The sequence below is a fragment of the Lepus europaeus genome, chromosome 19 (assembly GCF_033115175.1).
Source record: "Lepus europaeus isolate LE1 chromosome 19, mLepTim1.pri, whole genome shotgun sequence".
In the NCBI taxonomy this organism is placed as follows: Eukaryota; Metazoa; Chordata; class Mammalia; order Lagomorpha; family Leporidae; genus Lepus; species Lepus europaeus.
This window is the reverse complement of record NC_084845.1, coordinates 13,043,881-13,060,411: the sequence shown is the minus strand read 5'-3', so window position 1 is coordinate 13,060,411 and position 16,531 is coordinate 13,043,881. Positions and strand designations below refer to the sequence as shown.

Here is a 16,531-nt window from a genome sequence, read left to right as displayed (position 1 = left end):
CTGGCATCTCTGTGTTGGGCTGTTGATTAGGGGGAGTCGGCATCCAGAAATCCCGCCTCCCTCCAGAAAAACAAGACAACAGAGGCTAAAGTCCTATTTATTGGGAAACCAGGACACGACGTGAGCACTAGTGTCTCTGTTGCTGGGGGGTACAGGGACTGGCTCCCGGCACCCCCAGGAGACTCATTCCTGGATGTAGAGGTTGCTGGGGGCAGTCGGGTCATCTGCCGGGCGCGTCTCCACCACCACCGGCCTGAAGGAGGAACGGGGAAGTCAGGTCATTCATTCATTCACTCACTCACAGAGTGGTCAATAAGAGGGGGTGGCGGCCCGGTGCTGGGCTGGAGGAGTGACCGAGCAGGCGTGGCCCAGCCTCTGGGGAGCTCCGAGCCTGCAGAGAGCCAGCGTGGATCTGAAGTTCGCGAGTGCAACCAAGATCAGGGCGCATGGCAGGGAAGCCCAGGCCAGGCGGAGCCGCGGGGGAGCCGGAAGGAGGCCTAGGAGGAAACCTGCTGGGAGGACAGGGACGGGGCAGCTCTGCCTGTGCTGGACACCAGCGAGCACAAACACAAGGCAAGACAGATGAGAAAAAATGAGCGTTCGGTAGCCACGCTAACCCAGAGCCGCACAGACTCTGACGCCAATGGGTGAAAGCCGCTCAAGAAAGAACACCTTGACTCAGTGAGTCTCCCCGAGAGGAGCTTCTCACAAAGGGAAAAAGAGCAACCCTACAGCGAGAAGACGGGTACATCCACCTTAACCACATGACCGAAGCTGTTATCTGCCGGGGACCGACTGGCCTCCCGGCCTCTTGGTGTCATGCGCTGAGAAGGACACAACCTCACTTCTGTGGTTTCCTGCCCAAATGCATAACTTGGAGCCTCAAGCTCAGCGGAGGGACCTTCTACAAAGTAACTTTACTGTGCTTTTCAAAAGTGGTAAGAGCGCGGACGACAAAGAAGTCTAAGATCTGCCCCCTCCTAAGGCAGGCGTGGTGACCCCGTGGGTTAAGCCAGCCGTTGGGACGTCTGAGTCCCGCATCCGGAGCCTGGATTGAGTCTCGGCGACTCCATGTTTCTGATCCAGCTTCTTGCTAATGCGCCTTGGGAGGCAGCAGATGATGGTCCAGATCCTTGGGTTTGTGCCACCCAAGTGAGAGACCAGAATGGAGCTCCTGGCTCCTGGCCTCAGTCTGGCCCAGCCCTGGCTGCTGTGGGCATTTGGAGAGAGACCCAGCAGATGGGAGATGTCTCTGTCACTTTATCTTTCAAATACACTTTAAAAGAAGGAAGAAAACGACTCCTAAGGCCAACGCCTGATCCTGGATTGGATCCTGGAGCAGGAAGAATCATTAATTTTCCTGGTTCTAAAGGGCAGCACCGGAACAACTGGTGGCTCTTGAATGGGTGTTTGAATTAGAAGCCGGGGACAGAGACACTGTCTCGGTTTTGACAGCTGCATTTTGGTGCGCAGGGTTACAGCCTTTGATTCAGGAAACGTAGGCTGAAGTATGTAGAGAGAAATGGGAATCCTGCCTGCAACGTATTCCCAAATAGTAAGAAAAAAATTTACTTTTTGTTTTTTGACATTTGTGTAAGAGAAAGAAAAAGAAAAAAAGTGAACATCCAGGGAGTCTGAGTGAAACAGACACAAGAATCTGTAGTAGTTTCGCAACTTCTCTGTGAACCTAAAATTATGTCAAAAGAAAAAGTTAAAATAGCGATTTCCGGTCATTAAAATAAAACGAGGAGAGGCATTGGGGAGCCGCCCGTAAGCCGCACTCAGGGTCCCGCACCCGTATGGGGCGCTGTTTGAGTCTGGCTACTCCGCTTCCAGTCTAGCTTCCTGCTACTGCGCCGGGAGGCAGCGATGAGGGCTGCGTCTGGGCCCCGACACCCAGGGGGGAGGCCCAGCCCTGGCTAGTGCGGGCGTTTAGGGAATGAACGAGGCGATGGAGATCTCTGTCTGTCTCTGTACTCCGCCTTTCCTGAAGGTGGAAGTAAGCAAACGCGTGGCTTAATAGGCTAATCCTCTGCTTTGCGGCGCCGACACACCGGGTTCTAGTCTTGGTTGGGGCGCCGGATTCTATCCCGGTTGCCCCTCTTCCAGGCCAGCTCTCTGCTATGGCCCGGGAAGGCAGTGGAGGATGGCCCAAGTGCTTGGGCCCTGCACCTCCATGGGAGACCAGGAGAAACACCTGGCTCCTGGCTTCGGATCAGCACGATGTGCCGGCCGCAGCGGCCACTGGAGGGTGAACCAACGGCAAAAAGGAAGACCTTTCTCTTTCTCTCTCTCTCTCTCTCTCTCTCTCTCTCTCTCTCTCACTATCTACTCTCCCTGTCAAAAAAAAAAAAAAAAAAGAAAAAGAAAAAGAAATGAAAACGCACCCTCAGTTGCCAGGTGAGAACCAGACTACGGGAGGCAGGGGTGGAGCCGAGGCCAGGTGACACTAGCCAGGCTAAACCCACAGGTGTGGGGACCCCTGGGGTGCTTGGTCCACATGAAGAGCCCCTGGCTCCCTTCAGGCCCCTTGCCTGACCTTACCTGGGAGAGCCGAGCAGACGGAAGGTGAGGGTGGGGTCTCTGAGCTCCTGCAGCAGCTGGGGGAAAATTGCATGTCAGCACCCGGAAGACCCTTCCCCTCTCCCGTAAAGAAAGCAAGGAGGGGCCTCGATGGTCCAGCCTCAGGTCCCAGAATCATCATTCTTGCCAGCACCATGCACCTGCTGTGTGACTTTGGGCGAGTTACTCAGCCTCGCTCTACTCAGGTTACTATCCTGTGCAATCACAGTACCCACCCACCAGGTGAACACGACCTAGAATACAGACACGTAAGGGCCCCCTTGTCCACAGACAAGCACCATTTCCCCTCCGTGTCCTAGATGAGGACAGCCAGGCTCAGCGAGGTTAAGTCATTTGCCGAAGGTCACTCAGCTGGACTCCAATCCAGGCGGTCAGGTCCGTGCCCTTGACCGCCATCTGTCTCCACAGTGCCCCCAGTTTACTGCTGGGGAACAGAGTCGCAGAGGGCAGCAAAGCCCCCGGCAGGGCACACGGTGGCCAGGGCCGCTCGGGGAGAGGCGGGCTCAGAGGAGGCTGGGGGCGGGGTCTGGGAGCGGGCCTGGGTGGGGCGGCGGCCGGGAGGGCGGGGCTGAAATGGGCTCTGGCTGGACTCCAGGACCCCCCCCCCCCCCCGCGGACTCGCGAGGGGCTGTGGTTAGGACACAGAGGTCCGGGGCTGAGAGGGGCTCTGGCTGGACTCCAGGACCCCCACCCGGACTCACCTGGTCTGAGCCCGGAGCCCACACTTGCACGCCATGCTTCCAGAAGGCCTGGAGCCGACCCCCAACCATAGCTGGGGAGAAAGCAGTGCCCGTTGCCCTTGGGGACCGCCTGGGGGCCCTCCCCTCCTGGGCCCTCTCCTCCCCGCACATACCCACAGCCTCCACCACTTCTGTCATGGGGATCTCAGGTGTGTGCAGGCCCCGGGCTGGGGCTCCCTCCGGGGTCACCAACTTCAGAGAGCCTGGAGTGGGGGGAGAGGGGCGGGTAGAGAGGGTTTTCAGCCCTGTGAGCAGGGCTCCGAGGGTCCCTAGGGCACCGGGCAACAACCCCAGCGCCAAGAGCTGAGGCCGGGCAAGGCCTGGAGAGGCTCGGGGTTTCTGAGGGGGACAAGGTCTGGGAGTGGGCTTCCGGGCGTGTGGGGGAATCCAGGCAGGGCGGGGCGGGGGGTTCTTACCGTCCATCAACACCATCACCATGTCTTCCTCTACCTGGGTCACCTGCACTGGCCCCTTGTGCTCTGTTTGAGACCAGGGGGCCCTAAGGACCCACTCGGCCCCTCTCCTCTTTCCCCGCACCACCCCCACACCAGCCCCTCTGCGGGACACCCTCTTGGGCCCCAAGCAAGTCGGCTAAACCCCGGTTCCGCGCTGCTTCTGACCTCGCCAGCCAGCTGAGACCCGCCTCGAAGCACCGCCCAGCCCCACCCCAGCCCCACCCGGGTCCGCGCTCACCAGTGCTCATCTCGCCCAGCCAGCAGGAGAGCGCGCCGAAGCGCACGGTGTGGAAGAGCACGGACTTGGCCGGCCGCCCGGGGCTCACGCCGATGCACACAGCGGGCAGCTCGGAGCCCGGCGCGGTCAGCAGCGCGAACACCGGCAGAGGCGTCGGCAGCGGGAAGAGCACCTGCTGCGGGCCGCACGGGGAGAGGCGGGCTCAGAGGAGGCTGGGGGCGGGGTCTGGGAGCGGGCCTGGGCGGGGCGGCGGCAGGGAGGGCGGGGCCTGGGAGCTGGCCCCAGTGGGCTTAGGTGCTGCCTCCTTAGAAGCTGAGGGTTGTGGCCTCAGAATGGGTGTTGCTTTCTTGGGGGGGGGGGGACGTGTCGCCCTGGTAACAGGAAGGTACGACTCCAAGGGACGGGCTCCCAAGTCTGCAAAACTTATTTAGAGACTCGGACGGGGCGGCCCGGCACGGGGTCTCCTTGGAGACCCAGGGAGGGGGCGGGGCCTGGGGGACGAATAGGCCCAGGTGTGAGGGGTGGGGCTGAAGGGTCCGGCGCAGGTCGCAGGGGGTGGGGGCCTCGGCGGAGGCCCGCAGGTGCGGTGCAATCCCCGGCCACCCCATCCCGCCCCTTACCCGGACGAGCAGGAACTTGTTCATGGGCTGGTACCACTGGAACAGGACCACGGACGCCTCCAACGCCCCGCACAGGAAAGGGCCCCCGGAGCTCGCACCCTCCGCTGCGGGCGTGGCCAACGACGGCCGCGTCAGGGCCAGTGCCCACGCCGCGCCCCTCTCCCCAGAAGCGACCTCACACCCTGTCCTAAGAGGGAGACCCAGGGCCACCCCGGTCCCCGCCGCCCCCTCCTGCGCACCCATGGGCTCGCTCTCACCCACACAGCATGCGCGGCAGCCTTTGGTGTCCTGGATCTTGGTGGAGACCATGTTCTTCCTGGAGCAGAGGCGCACGTGAAGGGTGGCGGACAGCGCGAGGGGTAGGGGAGACCCAGGCGCCTGGCCGTGTTGCCACGGGGAGCTGTTACCTTGCCAGTAGCCGGTGGGGGCTGATGTGAGCGATGGGGCTTCCGGTTCTGCTCTCTTTCCGCTCCAGCAGGCCCAGGATGCTATGAGAATACAGGTGGGGGGTCTTTCCTGCAGTGTGTGTGTGTGTAGGGGGAAGCAGGACGTTATAGGACCCCAGATACCACCTCCTGTCCCCTGTCCCCTCCCTGGGCCCCAGCCTCCAAGTCTCCAGACTTCTCATTCATTCATTTTTCTCAACAGGTTGTACAGGCACTGTACTTGGCCATGGTCCACGGCCGTGAGCAAAACCAGCACGTTCCCGATCCCTGCGGAGCCCGTGGCCACCTAAGAGACACGCTGGACGCTTAGCCACTCCGATGAAGTCACCCAGACAAGAGTACTTCCAACAGCGTGTGCGAAAACGCAGGTGAAAGACAAGCTCGTGTTAGTGCAGAAGTTGAAATCCCTGCACAGGCATTTTCTTAAGGGGCACTTTCCTCCAGGAACTTTTTGTTTTTTAAGATTTCATTTATTTATTTGAGAGGTAGAGTTACAGACAGTGAGAGGAAGAGACAGAGAGAAAGGTCTTCCTTCCGTTGGTTCACTCCCCAATTGGCCACAATGGCCAGAGCTGCACCAATCCGAAGCCAGGAGCCAGGAGCTTCCTCCTGGTCTCCCAAGCGGGTGCAGGGCCCAAGCACCTGGGCCATCCTCCACTGCCCTCCCGGGCCACAGCAGAGAGCTGGACTGGAAGAGGAGCAGCCGGGACTCGAACCAGCGCTCACATGGGATGCCGGCGCTGCAGGTGGAGGATTAACCTACTGAGCCACAGCGCCGGCCCCTTCTAGGAACTTTTTGAAGACACTCATGTTACAAAGTCTAAGAACTACATCTAGAAATTCTCTGTTGTCGCCACAAGTGTGTTATCAGTGAGCGCATGAATACCCTTTGCTGGTTTCTCCTAAATTCAGAAAGCATTTCCTACGTGTCGTGGGCACTCGAGGCAGTGGGTAAGACACCCGCTGCAGCAACCTGCCTCGGAGTGCTTGGCTGCAGTCCCAGCTCTGCTTCCAGTCCCAGCTCCCTGCTAACGTGCACCCGGGAGGCAGCAGTGACGGCTCCAGTGCTTGGGTCCCTGCCCCCCGTGGGGAGATCTGGATGGAGCTCTGGGCTCCTGGCTTTGGCCCGATCCAGTCCCAGCTGTTGTGGGCATTGGGGGAGTGAACCAATACCTGGAAGATCGATCTCTCTCTCTCTCTCCCCCTTTCAAATAATGAAAATAACAGAAATTCTTTTGTACAAAATATTTATAAGACAATGACAGATTTTTAAAATCTGTGTGGAATTGGTTCTGATTGCCATCAAAGCTATTTAACACTAATTTATTGTAGAAACAACCTCAAAATGGACTTGAGAGGTGGGGACTATTCTGCTCTCCCTTTACAGATGGGGAAACTGAGGCTGGGGGCGGGGGAGAAATCCCTTGCCTAAGTCCCACAGTGAAAAAGTGGCCAGAACTTGAACCTCGGGCTCCGGGAACGGCAATTCGGGTCTCTGTGCATCTGTGCCCATCCACCTCCCAAGCCCCTGACCTTCGACCCTCAACTTCTGCCCCCCCCCCCCCACCGCTGCCCCTCAGCCAGACCTGAGAGAGACATGAGCACGTTGTTGATGGAGTACACCCAGGTGGTCCGGCTAGGAAAGAGCTACGGAGAAAGGGGAGAGGGCTCCTGTGAGGGCCCCCGCCTCAGGCGCCCCTGCCCCACCCTGGGCCGGCCCCTCACCATCTCCAGCGTGGCCTCCTGCTCACTCCGGTTCAGGATGAAAATGCCCTCCTCAGCCCCCAGGAGCAGGTGCTGGTCTGCGGGGAGACAACCAGGACGCTGGGACCTTCCCCACCCCCGCCCGGCCTGACCCGTGCCCTCTCACCCCAGCCAACACGCTCAGCCTGAACCCAAGCCCTGACCAGCCCCTCAGGCTACTGTCGGTCCCCATCCTTCTGTGACTCCCCGCCCCGCCGCCTGGGGGCGCTCTTCCGGCTCCGACTGGCACATCCTGACGATCCTCAGCTCGTCGCTGGGACCCACAACTCAACACCTGCCTCCCAGTGCCCCTGGTTTCTGTCCTTGTCTCTCGAGCTAACCCCATCTCAGCACTGACCCCAAAGTCAGGCCTCCACAAACACGGCTTTTCTGTCCCCTGTGACCCCTCACTGGCCTCGTCCCCTCCACACCGCTCACCTCCAGACTCTGCCTTTCCCGCTGCTCTCTGACCCCTTGAATTCCTGACCCCAGGACACTGCTCCCAGCCTCTGCCGCTGGGCTGCGGCTGAACCTCCCCTTGTGCCCCCCACTCGACCCTTTCTGCTGTATGCTGTATTCCGACACTGCTGAACCCCAACTCTGACTTCCCCTCCATCCACCCACCTTGGGTCCCCAATCCCCAGCAGGAACCACAGGCGCTGTCCTGTTCCACTCCGTAAGGCTCCTCCCCACCCCCACCCGGCCGGTGCTCACCCTTGGTGGACGGGTGTGTCCAGGAGGCTGTGCTGTGGATGTGCAGCGGGCAGCCGTTGAACAACTTCACCAGCAGCGCACATTCCTGGGCAGACCGGGCAGCGGGGCCAGCAAGAGGGGGCAGGGGACAGGAAGAGGCAGTGGTGAAGACAGGAGGACCAGGGTTCAAATCCCACCTCCACTTCTCAAAGGGATTCAGCTGGCTCCCCCGGGGGGCGGGCATTGGGCCAGTGGAGAAGGTATGGTCTGAGCGACTGTGTCCCGCACGGGAGCGCCTGGGCTCACGCCTGGCCCTGGCCCTGGCTCCAGCTTCGTGCTAAGGTGCACCCTGGGAGGCGGCAGTGGCGGCGCAAGGGCTCGGGCCCCGCCACTCACGTGGGAGACCTGGATGGAGCTCCTGGCTCCCAGCTTTGGTCACAGCCCAGCCCTGGCCATTGCGGCCATTTGGGGAGTGAACCAGTAGGCGGGAGTATCTCTTCTCGGGTAAATAGAAGTTTTTAAAAACAGATTCCCAAAAAGAAATTGCATCAGGTAAATAAATCTTAAAAAAAGAAAACAGTAAAGCACAGGGAAGACAGGCAGGGGTTCTGTAAGGGCCCTGGGCATCCTTGGGTCTTGGTGTCCACAGGCTGCCCTGGGACCACCCCCCGCTACAGGGGCAGCTGGGACGTCCCCCTTTCTGGGCCTCCTCCCCCTCTGTGAAGTGGGGACACCCTCCCCGGGGTAGCTGCTGCCGTCACCAGGCAGAGCCGTGAGATCTGTGTCCGGCACACCCGCCATCAGTCCTTCCAACCCCACCCCAGCTGTGTCCTCAGCGTGGCTGGCCTCACCTTTCTCCTCATCTTCTCCTTCTTGGGGGGCAGCAGTGGGGGCTGGGCGGGCTCCCGGAGGGCTGGGTTCCACAGCGAGGGTTCTGAGGGCAGTAGGGGGACAATCAGCCTCCAAGGCCCCCTCTCCTGACCCCCATCCACCCCAGCCTACCCCCTTACCTGAATAGGCGGTGAAGTGGGGGCTGCGGGAGGCTGGAGGGGGCCCAGGACGGGGGGTGCGTGGGGGAGGCCCGCTGGCACACCGGACCAGCACCCCCGGGCTCAGCTGCCCCTCATCCCCAGCCCCCCCAGAACCCTCATCAGACGGAGAACGGAACTTGGGCTTCGGAGACAGAGAGGAGCATGGGGGGTACATCAGACACTCACAAGGAGAGGCTACCCGTGGCAAGCCCAGTCCCCGCCGCCCACCTGCCCCCAAGCCCAGAGTGAGCAAGGGCCCCGACAGTCTCTGCCCCGCCCTTCCACTGCCTCTCCCCTCCCCCCAACGTCAGCACGCTCCGGACACTAAAGAGTTGATGCTGGGTGCAGCAGGGGGCTCCTGGGGCCCACCAAGGACCAATGTTCCTGAGGCTAAAGATCTTGAAGCCCACCCCTAGGGTGCCCAGGGAGGCGAAGGGCAGACCCACCAACAGCTCATCGCCCCAACCCCGAGCTGTCCACCCCTGATGGCCCTGGGATGCAGGAGCTGAGGTCCAAGGAGCCGGCCTCCTGGTCCCAGCACCTTACCTTGGGGGGCAGTGGAGGAGGTGTGTCCTCTGCGGGGGCGGGGCTGAAACACAAAGATGGGGTAAGGGGGCGGGGCTGGAGGCCTGGGACAGGGCGAGGGGTGACTTGGCCTGGCTGGAGCTGAGGATGCAAGGACCAGGGCCGTGCTAACAGCGGTGACAGCGACACTCTGACAAGGGGTCCAGGAGCACAGATCCTCACAACTGCCTTGGGTCAAGTCCACACTCGGGACCCGGTGCTCCTCAGACGCCCAGCACAGGGACGATGTTTGCAGTAAATGAGCCGCCCTTGGGTCTGCGGGCTGGGGATGCCTGGGCCTGAGCTGTGACTGGGGTTGAGGTTCGGGGCTGGGGCTCAGGGTCTGGCCTTCGGGAAATTTCTACGGACTAAGGTTGAATAAGAAGGGTGGAGGGTCAGGGGTCAGAGGTCAGAGAAACCTTCGGTAGGCCTTTGAGACTGGGCTGCCTCTGAGGTCTGGGGCTGAGGGAGAGGCGGGGAAAGGCCTGTGGCCGGGTCAGGGGATATTCTGGAAAGATCTATGGTGGGGGCAGTGCCCGCTGAAATCGCAGGTCAGATAAGAAGGGAAAAGAAAGTGGAGGACGCTGGCTTGGGGACTGGGAGGGGGTCAAGGGCCGGAGGGTGAGGTGGGGTTAGGGAGCCGGGCTGCAGAGGAGAGAAGGTGAGGGTGCTGGCATTGAGGGAGGCAAGGGGGAGTCTAGGGAGGCGGGGCTGCAGTGCGGGCCAGGCGCCGGGCCTGGCCTCTCTTACATGTCCACGTCGTCATAGTCATCGTCGGACTCGGACTGGTCCCTCCTGGAGAGTGCCAGGCGTGAGCCTCAGGCAGCTGGCACGCGTCCCAGCCCCCACCCCACCCGGGGGTCCCCTCACCTGGGACTGCTGCTCTTGGAGTCTGCAGGGGGCTGCAGGCGAGCCTAGGAGACAGGCCGAGGGTCAGCCGGGCCTGGGGCACGGGAGGCCCCGGGGAGAGGGAGGGCGTCTCACCGTGTGGGCTGGGGGTCTGCTCTCCACGCCGCGGAGCCTCCTGAACTCCATGTGCCGCCCTGTGTGTGGGGGGGCACAATGAGCCGGGGGCAGGGGCTGCCTGTGGGGGGGCATAGTGAGCCGGGGGCAGGGGCCGGGAGATGGGGGTGCTGCCTGCAAGGTGGGGGAGGCCACGGTGAGCCAGGGGTAGGGGCTGCAAGTGGGGGGGCTGCCTTGAGGTGGGGGACCACTGTGAGTTGGGGGCAGGGGCTGTGAGTAGTGGGGCTGCCTGCGAGGTGGTGGGGCCACAGTGAGCCGGGGGCAAGGGCCGCCAGATGGATTTGGGTGTTGGAGCCGATGTCCCGTGGGATGGGGTCTCAGTTTCCAGGGGTCTCATTTGGGGGTCAAGGTGCTTACAGAGTGTTGTCAGGGTCCACATGGGTGGCACAGGTTCTGATACAGATTTCTTTTCTGTTTTAAGTGCAACCTCTTTTTTTGTTTGTTTTTGTTTATTTGAAAGGCAGAGACCAGAGAAGTCTTCCATCTACTGGTTCTCTGCCCAGATGCCCAGAGCTGGGGCTGGACCAGGCCACAGGAGCCAGGAGATCAGTCTGGGTCTCCCGTGGGGGTAGCAGGGACCTAAGTCCTCGGGCCACCAGCACTGCCTCCAAGGGTGTGCACTAGCAAGGGGCTGGAATGGGAAGCAGGGCCGGGTCTTGAACCCACGCACTCGGGAATAGGAGGCAGGCCTCGCAAACAGTGTCTCAACTGCGACACAGACACCTGCGCCTGCAGAGACTTCTGAGGGCCCTTTTGGGACCAGGGTGGTGTTGGGCGGCCTCATGGGGTCTGCGGGTTGCGGGGCAGAGGCCTCTCTGGTCATTTGGTAGGTCAGCTGGTGAGGAGGCCTCTGGAGTCTCTTGTGGGACCTGAGGGCAGGAGGGCGGGGGTCTCCGGTCTGTCACGGGGTGTGCACGGTGTCTACTCACGACAGCAGTCTGCATCTGGGATCCCCAGAGAGCTGGACCGGTGCGTGGATCGGATCCTCCGTGGGATGGCCGGGGGCGGCTGGGCGGGGGAGGGGGGCGGCTGTGTCAGGGCTCACAGCCTTGCGCCCTGACCCCCACCTCCCCCACCCGGCCCGGCGCCGGCCGCCCTCCCTCCTGCCCGGCTGCAGGGACGGCCCAGGCGGAGGCGGGGGGCTCACCTCGGGCTCGTCGTCCTCACTCTCACCGGCCAGGGGCCCCTTCCCGGGGTTCCTCAGCTTGTCCAGCAGATCCAGGATGAGGGCCCTGCTCAGCCCGGGCTGGGACACCAGCTGATGCTGCGGGGGGAAGAGGCCTGAGCCGACCGGGAGCTCAGAGACCCGGGCCGGGGACCTTGCAGGCGCCTTGGCGCATTCAGGGGTGTTGGGGACCTGAGAGTCCCAGCAGCTCGGGGAGTGATGTGGGGGCACTAGAGGGGCGTCCTGGGCAACACCAGGGACCAGGGGCTGCAGACGGAGATCCCCGCGTTCGGGCCGGCACGGGAAACCCTGGGAAAGGCCCCAGATGGCAGAGCCAGGGAGGGCGAGAGACTTACGCTGAGCATCTTGGCCGCACTGGGTCGCTTCTTGGGGCTCTTAGTGAGGGTGACTTTGACGAAGTTGTGGAAGGCAGCTGACCTTCAGGGCGAGGGGACAGCGACTGGTCAGGGCGCCGCTGGCCTGCCCCCGCCCCCCGCTCCCCACTCCCCACCCCTACCCCCCGCCCCCCTCCTACCATTTGCCCTTCTCCTTCAGCCGCGGGGGCTGGTAGCCGCTCTTGGTCATGAGGAAGAGGACCCTAGAGGAGCAGGGGAGGAAGCGAGGCTGAGCCCCCCAGGAGACCAGGCCCCATGGCTTCAGGGGCTCCCAAGATCACTGAAGTCAGCCAGGGACGGAAGGCGATGGGGCTCAGCTCCTAGAAGCAGCGCAGGAGGCACTCCGCCCCTGACCCCAGAGGCTCACGTGGGGGCCCCCGAGTTGGGGGTCTCAGGGGAGGCTAAAGACAGGCTTTCTCCACTAGGGGCATCCTTGGGGGCCCCTCAGGGCTGGGCAGGGTCTCTGGGCTCAGAGAGGGGGGGCCGCCCACCCCTGCCTACCTGAGCGGGTGCACGTCGAACAGCGGCGGCTGGAGCTCAGCCAGCTCGATGGCCGTGATGCCCAGGGACCAGATGTCGCACAGCTCATTGTAGCCCCCCTTCAGGGCCACAGCCGCCACTTCAGGAGCCATCCTGGGGGCAGAGAGCCTCAGCCAGCCCGGGGTGGCACGGGGGTGGGGTGGGGGAGAGGAAGGAGGGGCAGGGAGCCGGACAGACAGAGACACGGACATGGAGACAGACACAGGGTCAGGGACACGGTGGTGAGCCGGGAGCAGCACCAGGCTGAGATGGGCAGAGAGGGGCACAGAGGGACCCAGACAAGGGGCGACTAAACACAGGTGACTTTTCCACAGAGGAGGGCAGAGGCTGGGGAACAGAGCCAGGCGGGACATTCCCAGGGATCCCCTGGGAAAGCCACTGTCCACCCCGCACCGTGCCCAGAGCTGCCTGCCAGGTGTCCCTCACCAGTAGGGCGTCCCGATGAAAGAGAGGCGTCTAGCCAGTGTCGCCCCAATCTGGGCCGAGATTCCAAAGTCAGCTGGAGGCAAAGGGGGAGATTTGGTGAGCTGGGATCCCCTGGTGGCCCCCGCCAGCCCCCTGCCCACCCCCCCAGCCACACTCACCCAGTCTGACCTCCCCAGCATCATTGATGAGAATGTTGGCTCCCTGGGGACAAGAGAGGGCCCAGAAGCTGCTGGAGCCCCTGCTGGGTAGCCCAGCGCTGCCCTACCCCTTGGCCGCACTTGGGTACCCCAGCTCCCAGCCCACCTTGATGTCTCTGTGGATCTTCTTCTGTGAGTGCAGGTAGGCCAGTCCCTGGGGAGAGGGTGGCAGGGGGTGCGTGAGTGCCCCCTGGGTGGGTGGGGCTGCAGTAGGGCCCCGCCTGCCCTGTACCCCCAGCCCCAACCCCGCCAGGGTCCAGGCTCTGCTCACCTGCAGCACTTCCCGACAGACGTAGCCGATCTGCAGCTCAGACAGGGAGCCCATCACTGCAAGGGGCACGCGGGCCAGGCCGGGTGTTGGGGGGAGCCAGGCAACCGGAGCCCCCGGGGGGGGGGGTCCCCTGGCCCCCACCCCCACCAGCTGAGAGGGTGCCATCGGGGAGGGGGAGATGGAAGGGTGTTCAGCGAGGAGCCAGGCTGGAGGGGGCAGTCGCTCAGCTCCACAGGCAGGTACTGTGTCTGCTGGGTGCCAGGCACCGGGGCAGAGCTGGGAGGCGGAGGCAAACCGTCCCTGGCTTCGGGGAGAGCACAGTCCAGGGGGGAGGCAGGCAACGGACCAGGAGGCGAGCAAAACGGAGCCCACGGGAGGCGCCAATAGCGAGAAGAAAGAGCCAGAAAAGACAACAGGAAGTGTGTGTGGGCAGGGTCTGACACTGGGCGCAGCTGGTCAGCAGTGGCTAATCTAAGGTCATAGCCGTGAGGATGGGAGGGCAGGGGCCGGGGGGCGGCAGTGGGAGGGGGTGGACAAGCAGTGACGTGGGGGAAGGAAGGTCGCAGGAGGCGAGCTTGGTCATCACGTGTGGGCTGAGACCCAGGGCCTCACGTGGTGGGAGGTGTGGGCTTCTCGTGGGCGGGCTGTGGATGGCAGAGTGATGTGATTTTTGCCAAACGAGGAGAGGCAGAGAGAGAGAGAGAACGCAACAGGGACAGATCCAAACTGAGACAGAGACCAAAATGTGGCACGTCAGCAAGAGAGAGACGGGGGGGGGGGGGGGGTGAAGAGGGAACGAGACAGGGACAGACGGGCGCACAGGGGAGGTGGTCGGAGCAAGGGCAGGCGAAGAGCCAGAACTGGACATTCAGCCCCTCATCCGAGGACGACGGGGCATCTCCCAGGGGCCAGGGAACGCAGGCGCGCTGAGACCCAGGAATAAGCCAGAAAATGCAGAGACCAAGATGGGGACGGGGACGGGGCAGGGGGGGGATCACCGCCTGCAGAGAGACTAAGGCTGGACAGGCCCAGGGCATGCTGGGTCATCATGGCACCCTCAGCATCACCCGGGCCAGAGAAGGGCTCCTTGTTTGAAATCCAGACCAGAAAACCAGTTCCCAAGGACACGCAGAGGGATGGGGGCGGGGGTGGGGCCCGGATCCCCCATCCCCCCTCTGACCTTGGTAGATGTCCTGGAGAGAGCCAGCCCCACAGAACTCCATGCAGATCCAGAGCTTCTGCAGCCTGCAGTGGTTGGAGAGTGGCAATCAGGACAGTAGCAGCGGCAACGTGTTACCATCTGCAGGAGGGCCCTGGGCTCAACAAGACCATCAGCATCCGGTGGCATCCCTCCCTTTCCCCCTGCACACCCCATTCCCATTTTACAGAGGGGGAAGTTGAGGCTCAGAAAGGAAACTGTGTTCAGGGGCAACTCGGCGCAAACCCAGGTCTTTGGCCTTCAGACCCAGGGCACCCTCTGTTGTGTGAGAGCCCTCAGACCGTGGAAGTAAGCAGGAGGCAGGTGTGAGCAGGGGACTCTGGGCCGGGGGGGGGGGGGGGGGGGACTGAAGTCATCTGGAGCATTCATCTGAGGGGCAGGGAACGGCAGGGGTCCCGTTAAAGGAGCAGAGCGGGAAGCCAGGGGCTCAAAGGGCGGAGTCTCCAGCAGAGCTGAGTTCAGGCCTGGCTACTGGGAAGGCATCGATTTGGGGACCACCGTGCAGAAATGGGAGCTCTGGCCAGAAAAGCGGGGTTTGGGACTCGGGGGTGCCCCAGTTAAAGATGGGGCTCCAGAATCGGAGAGGAGGTCAGCGGGTGCCCCTTTGGGAGGGAGGACCCCGGGTGGTGGGGGAGGCCGTCACCAGAGATAGCTCCCATGGTAGGAGGTCAGCGGGTACCCCTTTGGGAGGGAGGACCCCGGGGGGGGGGACCCGGGGGGGGAGGCCGTCACCAGAGATAGCTCCCATGGTAGGAGGTCAGCGGGTGCCCCTTTGGGAGGGAGGACCCCGGGGGGGAGGGGAGGACCCGGGGGGGGGGAGGCCGTCACCAGAGATAGCTCCCATGGTAGGCCACGATGTTGGCGTGCCGGCAGGTCTTCAATATGAGGATTTCCTTCTGCAGGGTAGAGACGTCGTCGTCTGCGAGCAGGGGCGGAAAGAAAAGAAAGCTGCCGGGAAGGCAGAGGAGGCCGGCCCAGTGGCTCCGCAGGTGCGGCAGGGGAGGGGAGGGCAGGGGAGGGCAGGGGGTCCTGGGTCCTGCGCTCACCAGGCTCCATTTTCACCATCTTCAGAGCCACCAGGTCCCCCGACACCTTGTCTCGAGCCTTGGAAAGGGCAAGTTTGCAGTCGGAGGGGTTCCATCGGCCCGAGCCCCCCACCCCCACCCCAGCATCCCTGAGCCAAGGCTAAGCACCGGGGCCCTCCTGCATCCCCTTCCTTGCTTGGGCCTCAGCCCGAAGGTCCTGGGCTTCAGGGTGACGGAGAGAGACCGAGAGGCTTCCTCACCTTGAACACTTCCCCATAGGTGCCGCCACCCAGCCGCTGAAGCAGGTCGTAGTGGTCCCGGGGGTCCCTGTTGAAGATGTCGGGGTCCGCGAGGTCCATCCCTGGGGGCTGGAGCTGGGCCTGTGCCCAGGGGCCAGTGGGGCCTCAGGGCTCCAGCTCTGGCACCTCCCTCCCTCCCTCCCTTCCCCACAAGCCCTGCACCGCCTCGCCTCCTCTCTGTGGGCTGTGGCCTCCCCCTTCCCCACTCTCGCTTCCTGTCCCAGCTGCAGGCCTGGGCAAACGGCTCCACCCCTGTCCCCTGGGCTCCGAAAGCCAGTGAGGAGCAGCTTGCCTCGGGACCCAGGGGACCCCCCTACGCCCCCAAGGCCGGGGGCTGGATGTAAATGAGATGCAAATAGCCTTAATTGTAACCTGGGGAGGGGCTCTAGCACCCCCTCCCCCGTCCTGGGCTGCTGGAGGGTGTCTGGGGCTACTCGCCATGGGTGCTTACACTCGGAAGTGGCAGGTCTGCGCAGGGACGGCCGTGCAGCCTGCACGCCTGTTCCCTGGGACACATCCGTGTGCTCGGGGGTTTGCAGAGGCCTAGACATGCGCATGCCTGGGTGTCTGTGTACACGTGGAGAACCCAGAGCGCACACCTCCACGTATGTGGTCATGCATGTGTATCCGCGTGTGTAGTGTACAGTCTTGACACAAATAGCTCAAGGCGGCACACGGGGGGTCTAAGCCTTCAGCCTGGGGGCGGAGGCTAGGAACCTTTCACCCCGCTTCGGGCCCCCTCTTCCCCTGATGCTGGAGCTGGGATGGACGGTGGGGACCACAGTGCAAAACTGGAAACGGAGAAGCTCGGGATCCTGTCTCAGGAGCCCAGGATGGTCGGGACTCGGCCGTGGCCCA

General features: G+C 62.9%; 1 protein-coding gene across 1 annotated transcript; it reads right to left on the bottom strand.

Annotated features, from left to right (window-relative positions):
- Positions 1 to 90: 90 nt before the first annotated feature.
- Positions 91 to 16,527, bottom strand: MAP4K1 (mitogen-activated protein kinase kinase kinase kinase 1). Its single transcript, XM_062176467.1, has 32 exons — positions 16,125 to 16,527; positions 15,635 to 15,754; positions 15,396 to 15,453; positions 15,178 to 15,268; positions 14,311 to 14,375; positions 13,131 to 13,186; positions 12,966 to 13,013; positions 12,821 to 12,863; positions 12,663 to 12,735; positions 12,198 to 12,329; positions 11,837 to 11,899; positions 11,658 to 11,739; positions 11,284 to 11,400; positions 11,066 to 11,144; positions 10,098 to 10,156; positions 9,984 to 10,027; positions 9,864 to 9,908; positions 9,096 to 9,138; positions 8,529 to 8,691; positions 8,361 to 8,452; positions 7,540 to 7,624; positions 6,808 to 6,884; positions 6,669 to 6,729; positions 5,044 to 5,152; positions 4,894 to 4,952; positions 4,637 to 4,740; positions 4,017 to 4,191; positions 3,740 to 3,802; positions 3,437 to 3,526; positions 3,285 to 3,355; positions 2,545 to 2,600; positions 91 to 253 (listed from the first exon to the last, which is right to left on the bottom strand). The coding sequence occupies exons 1-32, from the start codon at positions 16,188 to 16,190 to the stop codon at positions 184 to 186; spliced, it is 2,559 nt and encodes an 852-aa protein (XP_062032451.1). The 5' UTR covers positions 16,191 to 16,527; the 3' UTR covers positions 91 to 183.
- Between the last annotated feature and the right edge of the window lie 4 nt (positions 16,528 to 16,531).